Genomic DNA, 16,392 nt, shown 5'->3' with positions numbered 1-16,392 from the left:
TCTCAAACACGACTTCTTGTCACTGGTTGTCCGTAAATAAAAGTGAAGGGAAAATTAAACGCTTGTTTGAGCTGGGTACTTTTATTACCGCTAATAAAATCATTTTTTCAAGGGTTGTTAACTTATAAAATTCGACACTCGCTGAGCTTGTCGATAAAAGCAGAAAAGAAATCGTCAAAACCGTGATAAACAGGGTTAAAATTATTTCCGGTTTTCTTGTGGTTTGAAGAAAATTAGGTTGGGCCTCTTTTATAGGTGTTTTGTAGCTGTATACATGTAAGTTTTCGCATAGTTTTTATGTAGTTAGGCTTCCCGTTTGGTGCATAAAATTATCGGGCGCTGGAGTCATTCTTCGCTCTCACAAGTTTCATAATCATTTACTATGTCTTTTGCCTCTACCGGTTCTGTACCCTCTGTCTTCTCCAAGAGCAAGTCCTCTTCATCCTTTACTTCAAAACATGGCCAATATGTAAAGTCGAAGACAGAGATAGTGAAATATGCGAGGAAAAAGACCCCGGCAAAGCAAGCCAGCTCATGTAATCAGGCATTAGTCCTTCGTGGAATATACCGTGAGACGCAGACTGCCTAAAAGCTTAAACTTGGGCACTGATGAAATAGTCGTCTGAACATGCAAAAAGATTTCTGTTTTGTACCCGGACAATAAGTAGTGTTGATCCTTTTCTGACATACATAACTGTATTGGTTTCGAATTCCCCCACCCATCAATCCAGTACGACTTTAACCAGAGAAGTTGCCTTTTAGCAAACAAGTACAAAACAGGTTGAAACAATTAAGGACATTTTGGCTCAGCGTGAATCTCGGCATTTTGACCACTTTGAAGAGGGTCTCAATGGGGTAGTGGCTTTTACGGTTATCGGCTAAAATTTTGGCTCTTTTACGGCTATCGGTTAATTTTTTTCAGTTACGGTTAACAAAAAAAAAAAAGAAATTAATTAATTTTGTTTCAAAGAGTTAAATATTAATTAACCTGAATTTTTTGTGTCTTTAAAGCAAAATAAAGGTCTTCGGATCATCTCGGGATGAAATAAGCTATTCTTTTGAAAAATTTTAACATTTGATAGATCATACTTTTTTAAAAGTGTTCCACTTGTGATATTATTTTACACATAGAAATGTCAATAGTCAATTTAAAAATAATCTTTGTGAAAAAGAAAGAGCAGACACGCGAACGCCCAACTCAAGCCGGGACGCGACATTCTTTATAACAGAAATGGCCGTTTTTACACTAGAGACGGATTATTCGTGTGAGACGAGTTATCCGTTTAATGATTCTCGTCAGATAGGTAATACGCCTTAATTTAAAAATGAAATAGTTTTAACTTTGAATGAAAAATCCGCCTGACTTTATCCATCAATTTTGACGGACTGCTTGAAGCTGGATTATCCATTTCAGAGAGCCTGTGTACAGCCGCCCCCTCCCCTCATGAAAAATCGGAGAAGGGGTGTCTGTGGGGAGGGCGCGACTGTACACAGGCCAGTCAATCTGTTTCTAGCTCTAGTGTAAAAACGGCCAAAGACAAAATTCTCGTGTCCGGTGTTTTTAATGATAGCGAAGGACTGTACGGAACGACTTTCTGCCGTTGCCTTGTCCGTAGGCCTCATTATTCCGCGCGGCATTTGCGTTTTGGGTCACGTGGTCTGGGCGAGTTCCCACCGAAATGCCTTGATGACCGAGATTGCGTGGTAAGACGCTGTACAGGGACGAGGCATGGCAATGTCTACAGTAGCATCAGAGAAAAAAAAGGGAATTGTTGTTTATCAGCAACGTGTTTTTCAAACAGTGACATCTCTGCGTGTTGTTTCACTATTGTTTCGAGGGCCCGACCTCCTGAAAATCCCAAATATTAATCCTCAGTAGGCTCCTGTCCCCAGCAAGAAGCCACACTTTCACTATGGAAAAAAATTAGTTCCCCGAGAGAGCAGCGGAAATGGAGCCTACGTCTAGGTCAACACCTAAAGGGCGCTTGGCCTAAGGTGCGTACTGAATCACAGTAGCCAGGTAATAAAAAACGCAACCATAAGTGAGTTTAGCACCTTCCTTAAAATTAGCAAATCTGCCGAACAATTCCTTTTACGGTTAACTCTTTTTTACCCTATTTACGACTAACGGTTAAAATTTTTCAATTTTTACGGCTATCGACTAAATTTTTGGCCGTTTTACGCCTATCGCTTAACCCCATTGAGACCCTCTTTGAATAAGTTAAACGACGTATCTTGAAAAAAAGGGATTTGGGGGTATCCCTTAGTTGATAAATTTTGTCCAGCTTGCAAACAAATATAAAACAATGATGTGATACAATTATCAATGCAATATCTGCTGATGCGATCTACACTACGAGCAGTCTCTCCTCTTTCTTGGTCCGTCGAGCAAAACACCCTAGATGCGATCCTATTTAAACCCCACTTACTCTGAGAGAGAAACGTCCAGACTGGTTGACTCCCTGTTGAAGTACAGAGAAATGTTAGCAGACTTGATCAACGCTCTAATGCGTAAGTAAACAAACTGCACTACGCGTGAGTTGAGTTCAGTGTGATACATATTCAGCGTCCATGATCGAATGAATGCCTCCTTTGTTGCACGCGGAAAAGGTTCCTTTTCCGCGTGCAACAAAGGAAATAGGAGACGTCTGCACGCAGGCAAGTTGAAATGTTGAAATGTGTTCTAAAGAAAAGATTTGACTCTCTGACATAAACGAAATTTGGCATCTTAGAAATGGCAGCTACCTGTTACAGGCCAAGAATTTGGGCTAATTTTTAGTTTAGTTCCGGTGGCGGAATATATAAGCGGACATAGAACCGGCCAAGACCTAAAAGCTTCCAAGAATGAAGTGTCCCCGCCTGTTCATTTGTACCTGACACGTTGAACGGAGTAGTTGCTGACATTTTCAAGGTTAGCAATTAAAATAAGAATTTAAAAGTGAAGAGCACCTTCCTTTTTGTTTTACCAAAAGATATGAAATCAACCTTTTATATTCCGTTTACGTTCAAAGTGGTCAACGATTATTTAACTATAGGAAAACCACAAATCAACTTCCTCGTTTCAAACTGATGATTTTAATTGTACTAGTTTTATCAACCACTTACCAGACAATAGCGCTTTACACGATAAAAATAGTTTTGTCACTTGGACCCCCCGCGTGACTCAGACAAACTTTGCATTCTACTCAAAGGCTTTGTATGAGCAACATGCGTTTCCGACATGAAAACTGTTCATAAAATTCGCAATGAGCGTTGTAAAAATGTTTTTTTGAGCTTTATTCTAATATATAAAAGGCATTATTGCTATAGGGAGCAAAACCTGGTCCATGTAACTCAAATAAACGGTTGAAATCAGAAAATACAGCGACCTCATCAAAGAAGGCTACCGAAATCGGATCCTTAGATAGCACTCTATGCACCGAGACATGACATAATATTTCTGGCTGTGTAAATAAATACTCCAAAACCGAAAATTGCTAACGAGAGAAAATTGAGTTTGTATGCGCCTCTTGCAAGACTGTGGCAGAATTTCTAAGCTGAAAAGCACACCACATTAGCACAAACCGGAAATTGATAAGTTTGTTGTGTTGTTGTGCGGCCAGGTAGTATATCCTGTAGTACTAAGTAGCGTAATATAAGCACTCAAAAAAAAACTGAGCAACTTTTGCCCATAAATTTAACCAATATGCACCGTTTTATGAAAAGCTTTAAAGCCGTGCTCTCCATGCATTTCTTAGTAAAATGCCGTAATATAATTTTACTCACATGTTTAACGTTGTCTTGGCACACGTTGATTATTTTCAGGATATATGTCATCGAAACCAAGCTGGATTTTGTTTCTTTTGACGATAAAAATCTTCAAAGACGACGAAAATTTCGAACGTGTCTTTCCCATACGAAATTCTTATACTAGTTAGGTTTTTAAACGTCTGAGTCACGATTTGTGACGTCATTAGTGTAAAGCACTTAGATTCCGGAAAAACCCTATTGACGAATAAACCCCCCTTAAGTAAGGCAACGTCTCGTCATTTGGCACCGTTGAAAATGTCTTCATAACACGCAAAAAATATAATTTTTGCAAACTTAGTAAAATATTCTTGTTCCATTTTTCTTTCGAAATATAAATATTGGAGTCTCAATTTCTTTTACTTAAACACGATAACTTTAACCCGTTAAGTTTTTACTCATGGTGTCTATAAACAACTCCTAAACGAGTACAAGTACAAAACAGGTTGAAACAAGGAAGTTTGTAGTCTCTCTTGAATATGTTGAATAAATCAGTTGACCACTTTGACTCAGAGGACAAAAAAAGTTGAAGGGATCGTGCAACTATGATAATTTATTGTGATATCTGTTGATGCGGTCATATTTAAACTCAATTTTGTCAGTTAAGAAACATAAAAAATTATGACTCCTTAGTGTAGTACAGAGAAATTTGGCAAACTTGAGCAAAGTTCTAATCCGCAAGTATAGAGTCGAGTTGAGTTTGAGTGTAATATCTCAGTCCCTGCTCAAGGTCTTGCTTCCTTTTTCGATCTTCACCCGGAAGGACAGCCCTAAAGAACAGCATCGTCTTTTTGCCATGTTTTTGGCTTTTTAATCCAACAAGTGCTACGAAATTCTTTCTAACATCTGGAAGCTCAAAGAAATTCCTATGGCTGTACAGAGTACTTATCATTTTGTTGCTCCTCGTTTATGTTTCCAAGTAAAGTGGTTTATGAAAATTGATTATAAAAAACAGCCGACTTACGTTTTCTATAATTAGCAGTGATCTGGTCAATTCTTTAAATGTCCTTTATTCCATTTTAAGAAAACTGTTTTAATGTAAAAGTTTGATTTCAGCATTTGCGGTCTCGAAATTGGCACGAGGTTTTTTGTTATCCTAATCCAGTGACTGTATTTGCAAACAATGAGCGATCTGTTTTCATTTCATATCTCAGAAAACTGCTTGTTTATCAGGGGCACAATATGCTAAAAGAGCGAAACTTCGGCTTTCCTAATAAAAATAACCTTCATTAAAGCATAAACAAACTGAAGTGATGTGCAACACTTCCTTGTTTGATTTAGGAATGTTATAACGGATAGAAGATCCGTTGAACGAGATCCATAGCGTTTAGCGTTTGTCCTTCTCAATGAACTGTTTATCGTTTTTTATTTCATGTGCGACCAACTTTTCTCTTTTCCAATTTACCTGAAAGTGATGAAAGTCGTTACGTTGACAAGTAAATTTAGAAACCTTTCCATGCATAATTAAATTACCATGATTGTAGTTCACATATTAATACATTGCGTAATAATGCTATAACTAAATAATAATACTGAAAACCCTTGTTTCTACCTTGCCTGCGTCTAGTTATTCTAAAAATCGAAGTACTTCCAATCGCTATTTCAATTAAATAAGAGGCCAAACTCAAGAAAACAATTACTAAGTAATATTCGTGTGTTCATGCATACCTAACAGGCGATTCGATTGAGGAAGTGATCGGTTTCCAGGAATATAATTTAGTTGCTATGCGAGCATATTAGAATAAAGGAATTGATGTCATCGGCTAAGCATGCATGTGAATTCTGATGTGACAAGGAAACGTCAGACGCTAGCTTTTCTCCTGATTTCTCAGATTAGTAAATACTGACACCCAGAATAGTAGCTACCGGGGGGGGGGGGCACTCCCTTATTTGGTTCTATATACTAATTTCATTATTCAGCGTCTTGAACAGGGTATCTTTTTGGACCGGAGGTCTTTAAAGGAGCGTGAAAGTTAGCGATGCTTGGTATAGATTAGTGGAATCAACAGTCTTTCCAGAAAATCTAATTCATTGGTGTTAGTTTGAAAAATTACTTAGCTGTGCATGCAAAACGAAACGAATCAGGGTCATAACAAAGATAACTTTTCTTTATCAAGGTCAGGTATTAAAAGGCTACGACGGCATACCGCTACCTAAAATTCCTTTGGGAGCTCCCCCCTGTTTCAAACCTGAACTATTGGTTTCAAGACAGGAATAAAAAGCACAAAAAGCACAAAATCGCCCCTCCCTTATTACATCAGTAAGAAAGATTTGTAACGAGGAAGTGATCGGATTCTCAGAATTATTACCACTCAAACAAATAAGGATATAAGAACTGACTCCATCGAATAAACATGTATTTGCCCCGATAAAATTTTAAAGACAACAGGCACTCTAGGAGGAGAAAGCTCTACCGGACAAATAGATTTTTGACTGTTGACGATAAGGTGATGCTTTGTTTTCATCGAGTAATCATTGAAAATAACTAGTTGCAAAGTTCGATAAAATTTGCGGAGAGAGGTCGTTTTACCTTTTCCAAATCTTCCGTGATGTGTTAAGACTAAGATATTGAGAAAGATGCGTTTTTCACATTCAGTGACACTGGCGGCTCAGAAGAAAAAATCCCAGTACTTCCAATAGGAGTCGAACTTATCACCTTCTGGCTTCTAGACCAGATGCTCTGCCACTAAGCTACAGGAGAATCGTGGGAGTAAAGGCCATTAAACTAGGTTCATAAAGATGGGGCTGAAGCCGATTGAGAACTACACGAAACGATTCAAATTGTTCCTAAATAGAACCATAGTCAGACTTGAGATCATCAAAGTCTTGCAACTGATTCAGAATTGACTCCTCTTCGTGTTCCTTTTTTTAGCTCAAGTAAATCTACCATGTCTTTCCTGGAACAAATTAACCGCATGAACGAGGACTTACGAGAACCAAAAGAACAACTGAAGCAACTTAAGGAACTGGACCTTTTCGTTTTGGACAATTCCCTCCGAGAAAGCACTGTGGGACAGCTCCGAGGCCATACTGTCGAAAACAAATGGAAAATATACAATGAGGTGAGCCAGTCCCATCTGAATATTTCTTATGATTACTCTATAACTGAATAAAATTTGTAGACTGGAAGAGTGTGATATGATGTTCACTTGGCTAAGGACTTCAACTTAATCTGTTTCTTTTCTTCTCTTCCCCCTCCATTTCGTTAGTTTTCTGAATCTGCCTCTTGCTCCTCCTCTTCTTGCCTTTCCTCATTTACCTTTCCCTTCTTGTCTCCCGTTCTCTTTTTCTGTTCCTTATCTATTCTTTTTTCCCTCCTAAAGCCCCTCTTTCCCTTTTTCTCTCTTCTACTCCACCTCCTTAAGCTCTCCTTCTCATTCTACCGCCTCTCAATAGCCGCCCCGATACTCCTTTCTCTTCTACTTAATTCTCCCAGTCTCCTCCAACCCTTTGTCTTTTCTTCTACACTTTTCTTCTTATCCTCTTGCTAATTCACGTTCTGATTCATCTTCTCCTTATTCTGCTCCTTTTTCTCCTCTTATCTTCCTCCCTCAGCTTCCCTGCCCTCTCTTCTCCTCCTACCCCCTCTTCATGTCTCACACTCTTCACTTCCTCCGTCCCCACCCTTATTTTTCACCTTTTCCTCCATTACCTTCTCTTTCTCCTTCTTCTGCATCTGTTTCTTCTTCGTCTCCACCAGTCACTTCTAATCGATCTCCTTTTGTTTATCCATATTCCTCTCCTCGTCTCTCTTCTGTCACTCTTGCCCACTAATTCTTCCCACCCTTCTCCCAGAAACTAACCTTACAAAAAAAATATATAGGAACGCCCTAACTCCCCATTTTTTTGTTTCGTTATTATTCATCTATAGGTGAAAAAAGTAGGCTTCCAGAATATCATCGTTGCATCGTTTAACCACATGACCCGCCTGGGGGACACATTCTGCCGTCAACTTAAAGAAAAAGGAGAAGACTTCAGTAAATTTTTTGCCTTCACGGAGTTCATTGAATCTGTCGACAAAGATAGAGCTCCCGATACAGCAACTGTTCCCATTGGTTTCAAAAAGATGAAAGAGTATGGCATCAAACATGCCATTATTGAGGTTGACTTAGTCTACGGTGGCATCGATTACAAAAAGTTTCTTCCTGAAGATATCAACAACCTTCTTTCTGATCGAATGAGGTGGGTGAGAGAAAATCTTTCCAAGGATTCTCGCATAATTATCAACCTACGAGACTTTCCAGAGAGTATGCTGAGGAAGCCTGAACAAATTTTCCAAGTGGTCCATTACTTGTCCTCTTTGCCCCCAAGTGAGCGTCCCTTTGGTTTGATGTACGAAGAACCAACTGGCAAGTCCATGCCACATGAACTCGCTGCCTGGACGGCGGCAGTTCGTAGAGAGATGGAAGATTGTTGCTGGAAGGAAGGTAAGCTATTGGTGCATGTCCACGAGCAATGGGGAATGGCTGACTGCACCGTGTTGGAGTGTCTTGCCAAGGGAGCAGATGGTATATGGGCTAGTTTGATTAAAGAAGGTTCCGCCATTGGTCACGCTTCCTCCAGCGTGACCATAATGAACTTGGTTCGTCTTGGAAATGAAAAGGTTCTGCAACAGTTTAACTGTACGTACCTTCGTAAAGCCGCTCAAGAGATCACTAGGGTCACAACTGGGTTTGAACCTCATTCAACACAGATTGTGTATGGTGAGAGAGCCCTTGATATGGTTCTCGGATTTCCCCATCTGCAGCCAGAAAAGCAAGAATTTGATGTTGCCAAGTTCTTTGGAGAAGAGCCCCCAATGCGAATAACTACCGTGGCCACACCTAAAATGATCGCTGAAAGACTAAAACATTTGTTCGGAGAGGATCCCCAGTTCACGGAGGAAATAGGCATGACAATGAAGGAGGTCATGCTGGAAGATCTGCACAACAATAGGAAAGAGGAATACATGAGCGAAGTTGGTCTTGCAGTTCTATTTGACCGGTCTGGTGGCCAAATAACCGCCAAGATGAGCGACGTGATTGCAGCAGATGTTCCAAACGAGGCTCACGCTCAAAGACTGATCAACGAAATTCGGCAAATGTGGGATGAGTGGGATTTTAGAGAGGAATCAAAAGGAGATGACGAGCTTGAGTTCGATTCATTTTACAACGGCTTTATGGCGCCCTACTTTGGCTGCTATAGGTGCGATGACACAAGACGCGCACTGAAGGCCATTGATATGGATGAAGACGGCAGAGTGGATTGGAATGAGTTTGCACTCTACCTCAAGTGGGCCATTCGTCAGTATCCTCAAACAAAGACCGCAGAGGAGCTCCTTTCCATTGCTTTTCGCAAGGGCATCATTCCAGCCATGCAGGACGTGGTCATCTTGCAAAACACGGAAAAAAGAATCATTCCCGAAAGACCTAGACAAAAACAAAAGGTTAAAAAGACCCCTGAAAGGATTTCTAGTTTGATATGCACCATAACTTAGATTTTAATATTTGCACTCAAAATCAGCGTTTTAATACAGGGTAAAATTTAAATTGAGGTTTGCCTTGAAAAAAAAAAGAAGAAGAAAGTACTCACCTGCGTTTATAGGTATACCTTTTACAATTCAGGACTTCGGTTTTACTCGTGGCCAATTTTTATCATTGCAATGAGGATAGACAGTATTGATATTCTTGTTTCCGCCTTAAATATAGAAGCCTATTTATTTCAGATCATTTATTTATTCATTTAGTATTATTTATTTTATTTATTTATTAATTTAGTATTATTTATTTATTATGTATTCCGTATAGTATTATTTACCCGCAAACGCCTTGCTTCGATCAGTTGAGAACTTTAGTTTCTAAGCTGAAAATGTCAGCTTAAAAAGGGTAGGTAAGTTTAAGTACTTACAGCAGGTGTTTTCATTGACTAGACGCTTTCAAGAAAGGAACAATCCTTATACGCAGAATTAAGTCATCATCTACACTAGGAATGCTACGCAGAACTAGCAGAATGCTTTCAAGATCAGCCTGTATCACACTGTACTGCGATGGTCCTTTGCTTTTTTGTGGAAAGTGTTTCTGTGTAGGATACGTTGAAAATTAAAAAGATCTGTTTCAGCCACAAAGTGCCAATTCAGTCCTGCAGGCCAAAGTCTGATTCAGTCCCTTCTAGAGCCATTTGAGCACAATTTAGGCAAAACAGCTCAATCAAAAGGCTATTCCAGGCCACGCTGGGGCCCATTTCAGCTCTTGGATCCAGATAAGCCCTAGGTAATTGGACCAGTGTATTGGCCCTGATTTTAGGCAGCCAAATTAGAATCAAAAATAGGACTGTCTTTTTACTCACCGAAACAGCCTCATTTTTAGCGCTAAAACAGATCTTTCTGATTTACAGTGAAGTTGTAAATAATTTAGGCAGTAATGAAAAGTAACCGACAAGCAAATTTGACCGTAGCGTTGCCTGCTAACAAAAAAAAAACCCAAAAAACAAACAAACAAACAACCAAAAAACACTATCTTTAAATGGCCTTATCAACGGTAAAGTAGAGATTATCAGAAGTAAATCCTTGTGTTCAAATTCATCCATGAATTCTAGCCACTAGCCTGAGAGACGTTCCCGCTGAAACATTGTATTAATGAAAAACGACGAAAAAATCCAACGGCGTTTAAAAATTTCTGTCTCTTTCTTAAACTATTTTAAAATTAAATTGATTATAAACTAAATCTATAACTCTAAAATCTCCTTTGAACGGTTTTTACGTCCTAAGTTAAAAAATAGCTCAACAAATGGCAAGTGCCAACTTCTACTTCTTAGAAAATCTGGAAGACAAATACCAGGGACCTGTGAACCTTCGAGAATCAGACAGAGGAAGTGATCACATTCCCGGAAAACAGTATTTACCTACTTGAGCGAAAAAAGGTCATGCCTAGTAGTCCGTGGCCACCTTATAATACTTCAGTAATTTCGCATGTTTCGCGATTGTAAAAAAATCGCAATGAAATAGCAACGACATGTATCGACAAACACAAATTGCTTTCTGGATTTACTGGTACACTCATTTTGTACCTTGCGAAATGACGTTAGTTTGCAAAGATTTCATACATTGCTTGTTTCAGTTTATCTCATTTTTTTAAAGGTTCAGACTTTTAAAAGAAGAAAATGAAGTTGATAACGCTTAAATCGCGAAAGTAAATGCCCTTTTTCTCATGTTTACCTGTTAAAATCGCAAAAATAAAACTCCAAGAAATACTGCCTCGGCTTGATGGACAAGTAACCTTTCAAGCTCACTTGCCCAATATCCAAAGGCCTAGGAAAGTCTAACCTCGTCCCAGGGCGCTTTTCCCTGGCTTTGGAGGTGCGGCGGGAAAAGTCAACTTTTAACTAAATCACTCAAAAAGACAAAGCAGCAATGGTCTAAGGCCAGCAAAATGTGATAGCTGTTTTGCCTATGGACAAGCCTGAATACCATTTTTTTGTATAGCTCTGTACTAATGTGAAGTTTGTAATTTGGGTCTTAAGTGATTCGCTAAGTACTACGCTAATATTCGCATATAACATGAGATAACATATTTTGGCTTGAAATGGTAAGATTTTTATTGCGAGCTCGCACACCCCTCTAAAAGTTTTCCCGTCACCGCTTTTTCTAGTAACAAAATAACACGTTTAGTAGAAATACTAAACACCCTGAAGTCATAATTATTATCTTGATCGAATGATAGGTCAATACGTAAAAAAACGTTAACTTAGTGGTCACCCAAAAATTATTTGACCAGTCGCACTATTAAGGCAACCATGACATTGAAGAAAAATTGAACAGTTGCAATATCATGAGTTCAGTCATTAAAATACAGAACAAAACAAATTTATCAAGACCTCAAAAAGCTCTTGAAATTATCTCACACTTTATCAGTGTTAAGCTGATATATAACGCAGTTTCAACTGAGTGTGGTACACTCAAAATGACTTTCATCCAATCAAAAACGCCGCAGCCAATCAGATTTGCCAATCACAACTCAATCGATGAAGTAGCTAATGCCAAGCGCGGGAAAAGCGCGCGATTGCCTTCGGTTTTCCCTCTTATTGGGTGAGCAAGTCGCACGAGATTGTTTTTCAACGCAAAACAAAGTAATGGGGGAATTGTTTTCGGTGCTTATTGAAAGTGCTCTGTTTTCAACAGTCACAAATTCCCACGTTTGTTCAAACCACGACACAAAGACTTTTCAGTTCGTGCATGCTTGGTGCAAAATCCTCGACATCTGCGGTCCATGGAGGGGTGGTGCGTCCACAAAGAAACCAAATTTATAACCAAATCAACTTTCTCCTCGAAACAGTTCTGCTTCTCTTCCAAACTCGAGAAATACTCGCGGCATTGCTCTCTAAGCTCTCACTGCTGGGTGTTAGGTTCTCTTACCTCCTCATCTTGTTTCTCCAAAGCGCTCTGCAAGTTCTGTATGTACTGAGCGCGGTAATTAGCATCTCCTGTTATTGCTTCGTCGTCGAATAAAATCTCAAATTTCAGAAATTCCTCTTATTCCTTCCAGTATTATTTTCTTTTCACAGTAACTATACGTAATAAAGTTAAACTTATGACATGTGGTAGAGTTTGAACTGATGCTTACCCGGAAAATTTGACGAATGTAGGAACGTGGTAAAAATGTGACAAACCTTACTGTAGCCTTGATGAGATCATTAAGTCACATTATTATACATGAAAAAATAAAACCCGAACATTCCTTTGGCGGTCTTTAAAAGTCCTCGCTATCCAAGCCCCCTTATTACGCAAATCAAATTGGATGACGTTGTTACTATTTAGTAGCTGTACAATATCGCTTAATAACTTGAGGAAGAAAAAGTTATTGTATTAGTTTTCATAAATCAGTCAAGTAATCGGAATTTGGCACGCTTTTTAAAGACTAGTTACAGCGGAAGAAAAGAGCTTCGGAACGGGCGTATTAAAGCCTTCCGGGCCTCAACCAAGGCGAAGAGATTCATGATATGCCTCAGGAAAAAAATATTGGTGAGCTGCCTTTGCCAGTGTTAAAAATAAAATCAGATGACGCAAATTACTCAATATTTAAAACAATGCTTTAAAACAATTCTGCTTTAAAATACTATTTACATGTTAAACTTAGTTCCTAGTTGAAGTTCCAAACGGTAGCGGTTATCTTGAAGATAGGCAGACACCCTCCTTAATATGGACAACAAAAGAGGCCTACATTCTGCTTTGAACACCTAGTAAATATTCTTGAATTTTTTTTCTGGCATTAATATGTTGGTTTCGAATTTCTTACACTTAGGATAACTTTAAACCCTAAATTTGACTTTTCAGAATATAAAACGGGGAATTTTGAGGTTGCCCATAAATGAAGAATGTTGTCCACTTTGAATATAAACAAAACTAACTTAAAAGTAACATGATGTCACAGAATTACTGATCACAGTGCAATATTCGCTGACGCGATCATATTTGAACGCCACCCGCCTTTGGCAAAGGAACTTAAAAAGGTTTGCCAGGACTACCTTATGAAGTTTAGAGAAGTATTTGAAGACTTCAGCATCGTTTTTTTAACGTAAGCATAGAAACTGTATGTCTGAGTTGAGATGAGTGTGATATTTAGAGTCCATAATTAAATCCTATGCTTTCTCTTTCCATCTCTTAATGTGATGTTAAACGGGAAGATTCGCAAGGACGACTTTTAGCGCAACACAGCGTTGCAGCATTGTTGCGACATTGTTGCGAATGGCTACAACATTGCTCCAGCATTGCATTAACGCTGTTGCGCTAAAAATCGTCCCGTGAACTGACAGGACAGGGTTTGTTAGTAAAGCATCGCGCTGCCCTTCCTGCTTGTTTTCAAATGTGTTTCATGAAGAAGAGCAAAGTGTTGCAAATTTGCGGAGAAAGGCTCAAAGTCGTCAAGAATTTTCCAAAGTTTTCGTGATGTGTTAAGACTAAGGTTTTCTACACACAATGATTCAAATTCTTCTTAAATTATAGCACCATAGTCAGATGTTCGATCAACTCGGTCATGCCAAAGATTCAGAATTGATTGTTCTTTTTATTCCTTTCTTTAGCTGATCAAGTAACCCTACCCGGCATGCCTTTCCAGGCACAAATTAACCGCATGAACGAGGACTTTCGAGAACAAAACGAAAAACTGAAGCAGTTAAAGGAATTGGACCTTTTCGTTTTAGACAATTCCCTTCGAGAAAGCACTGTGGGACAACTTCGAGGCCATACCATCGAAAACAAATGGAAAATATACAATGAGGTGAGCCAGTCTTATATCTGACTGTTTCACATGATTACTCTTTAGTGAATACAATTTGTAAATTGAAGGAGTTCTGTTCCTTTTCTCAGTGCTCTTGCTCCTCCGTTTCCTCAATCTGCCTCTTCCTCCTCATCCTTTTGCCTCTCCCTATTTAAACTTTCCTTTTTGTCTCCCGTTCTCCTTTTCTGTCACTTATCTAGTCTTCTTTGCCTCATCAAACCCCTTTTTCCTTTCTCCTTGTTCTACTCCACCTCCTTATGCTCTCCTTCTCATTCTACCACCTCTCAATAGCCGCTCATCTACTACGGAGGCTAATCACCATTGAATAAGCAGTTTGTTGCCTAGTCGCCCTGGCAATATTTCTCAGCATTAGTCAAATCAGTAATCAAATTCATGATACCTTGAAACTGACATAATCATAACATACACACACTAGTCTAGGAAGTAGATTGTGATTTTGTTTTCTCAAGAGTGATTTGCATATTTCTCTGAATAAAGGTAAATTGCAAGCTTGGTGGATGTTATGAAATTCTTCTTCTACACTAAACTATTCTTGCAATTCTCCCAAAAATCATTAATCATTTTTCATAAAGGATGGCTGGTTTGAAAATGTACAGGGCTTAACTGTATAATCAAACTTATCATTTAATTTAATGCCTGTAATTCTTATCCTGCTGATTTTACACCTGCATAAAGGGAATCGCATGTATGACTGCAATTTTGTCGGTCAGTGTAAAACGTAGACTGCGGACTGCGGACTGCAGACTGCGGACCAGGGGTAAAAGCAGACTGAGTGTAAAATGTAGACTACAGACTGAGAGTAAAATGCAGGCTAGGGGTAAAATGCAGAATTAAGATCGACTGCAGACTTTTTAAGAGCGACTCCGCGTAAATATCAACTAGACGTGGAAATAGTCAAAAAATGACCTGGCCTCAAACTCAGCCAGAATAAAGCCCTACGAGACCTAGTTACAAAATCGTTGGTTTAAGTACGATCGAGTGAATAATATTTTTTTAACGAATTTTTTTCTTCCCGAGGCCTAAAATGGGCAAAAATCATGCGAAATTAGAGTCATATTCAGTAACTCGTAATTTTTAAAATAAAGTTGGCAACTAAAATATAATGACACTTCGTATTTTTACTATCTTTCCTCTATAATTTTAACTGATTAGTTCGCGATTTGGTCAACAAGAGATTTTTAAAGAAATTTTCAAAGTTGTTGACTCAAAATCGCCTAATCAACCGTCAAAATTTAGCACTTTTTCACGAGCTAAAAAAGCGGATTGGTACATGGCTTTGAACACCAAGGCTTGTGTAGTCTGAAAGAGCATTCTTTTTTCTTCAAATTAGCGAAATAAAATTTTTGGGTAAATGAAATCACGAGCGCTGACAAGGGGCAAGCAAATGTAAATATTACACTAAAAACGGGCGAAAAAACGTGACCTCTGACCGAAGCACAACCAAATGCGAATTACGGTAGGCGCCAAACCTTTAATTATTCGGTAACTGCTTGAGACAATATTGGTCCGAAATGTGTATAGATTTTTTAAATAAAGCTGAGTTAAAGTATTAAGTGTCAAAAAGTCCACAAAGCGGTAAAAAATACAACAAAAGTCACGAGTAATCTGTTCCGTGTTCTGAATTTTACGCAGCGATTTATGCGATTTAACGAATTAACAATTTTTAATCCAACGATACCCACCTGAGACTGTGTTAGTTTAAGAGTCCATAGAACTTCTCAGACGATTCCTCGGAAAGACCGCCAGAAGGAAATGAATGAAAAATTTGAACTTATAACTGTAACAATTTCACTTGCCGCAACGGCAAAACGAAAACAACTGTCGAACTGCCACAGGCAAACCAGCTTTCAGTGGAGTTATGCAAAGCATGTCACGTCACGTAATTCTGCCCCGCGCATTTGGGAAGGAGGGAAGAAATTCTTCCATGCTGTGCGCTAAAACATTTATGAAATAAAACGAGCTTTGGAATGTATCTTTTGCAACTAGTTAAAGAAAAGAATAACTTTTTCCCCTGTTTTTGCTCGATGGGCGCTGTGCGCTTCTTTTATTTTAACTGCTGTTTATAATGATTGTGTTTCAAGTTCAGAACGTGCATCTATAGCTAGCAATTGGTGTGTTCGAATTTATACCGGGTGCTGTAGAAAGGATATCAAAGGGTACCAAAGTAGTGGCGGATCCAGGGGGAGGGTCCGGGGGGTCCGGACCCCCCATCAGACCCGATACTTGTTTTAGACTAAAATCCTTACAACGATAGGATTGCATGTCACTGCTTAACTGGCTGAATTTTTTAATGAAACTCGTTTTGTAATTTTCCACTAAATTAAATTCCAGGGAT

General features: G+C 38.9%; 1 protein-coding gene across 1 annotated transcript; it reads left to right on the top strand.

Annotated features, from left to right (window-relative positions):
* Window positions 1-6,674: 6,674 nt before the first annotated feature.
* On the top strand, window positions 6,675-9,457 carry LOC140953826 (uncharacterized). Its single transcript, XM_073403208.1, has 2 exons — window positions 6,675-6,848; window positions 7,658-9,457. Exons 1-2 carry the CDS (start codon window positions 6,675-6,677, stop codon window positions 9,260-9,262), a joined length of 1,779 nt encoding a protein of 592 aa, XP_073259309.1. The 3' UTR covers window positions 9,263-9,457.
* The last annotated feature ends 6,935 nt before the right edge of the window (window positions 9,458-16,392 follow it).

The sequence above is a fragment of the Porites lutea genome, chromosome 12 (genome assembly GCF_958299795.1).
Source record: "Porites lutea chromosome 12, jaPorLute2.1, whole genome shotgun sequence".
Taxonomy (NCBI): Eukaryota; Metazoa; Cnidaria; class Anthozoa; order Scleractinia; family Poritidae; genus Porites; species Porites lutea.
Note: the sequence above shows the minus strand (reverse complement) of the source record. Positions and strands in the feature narration are given on the sequence as shown.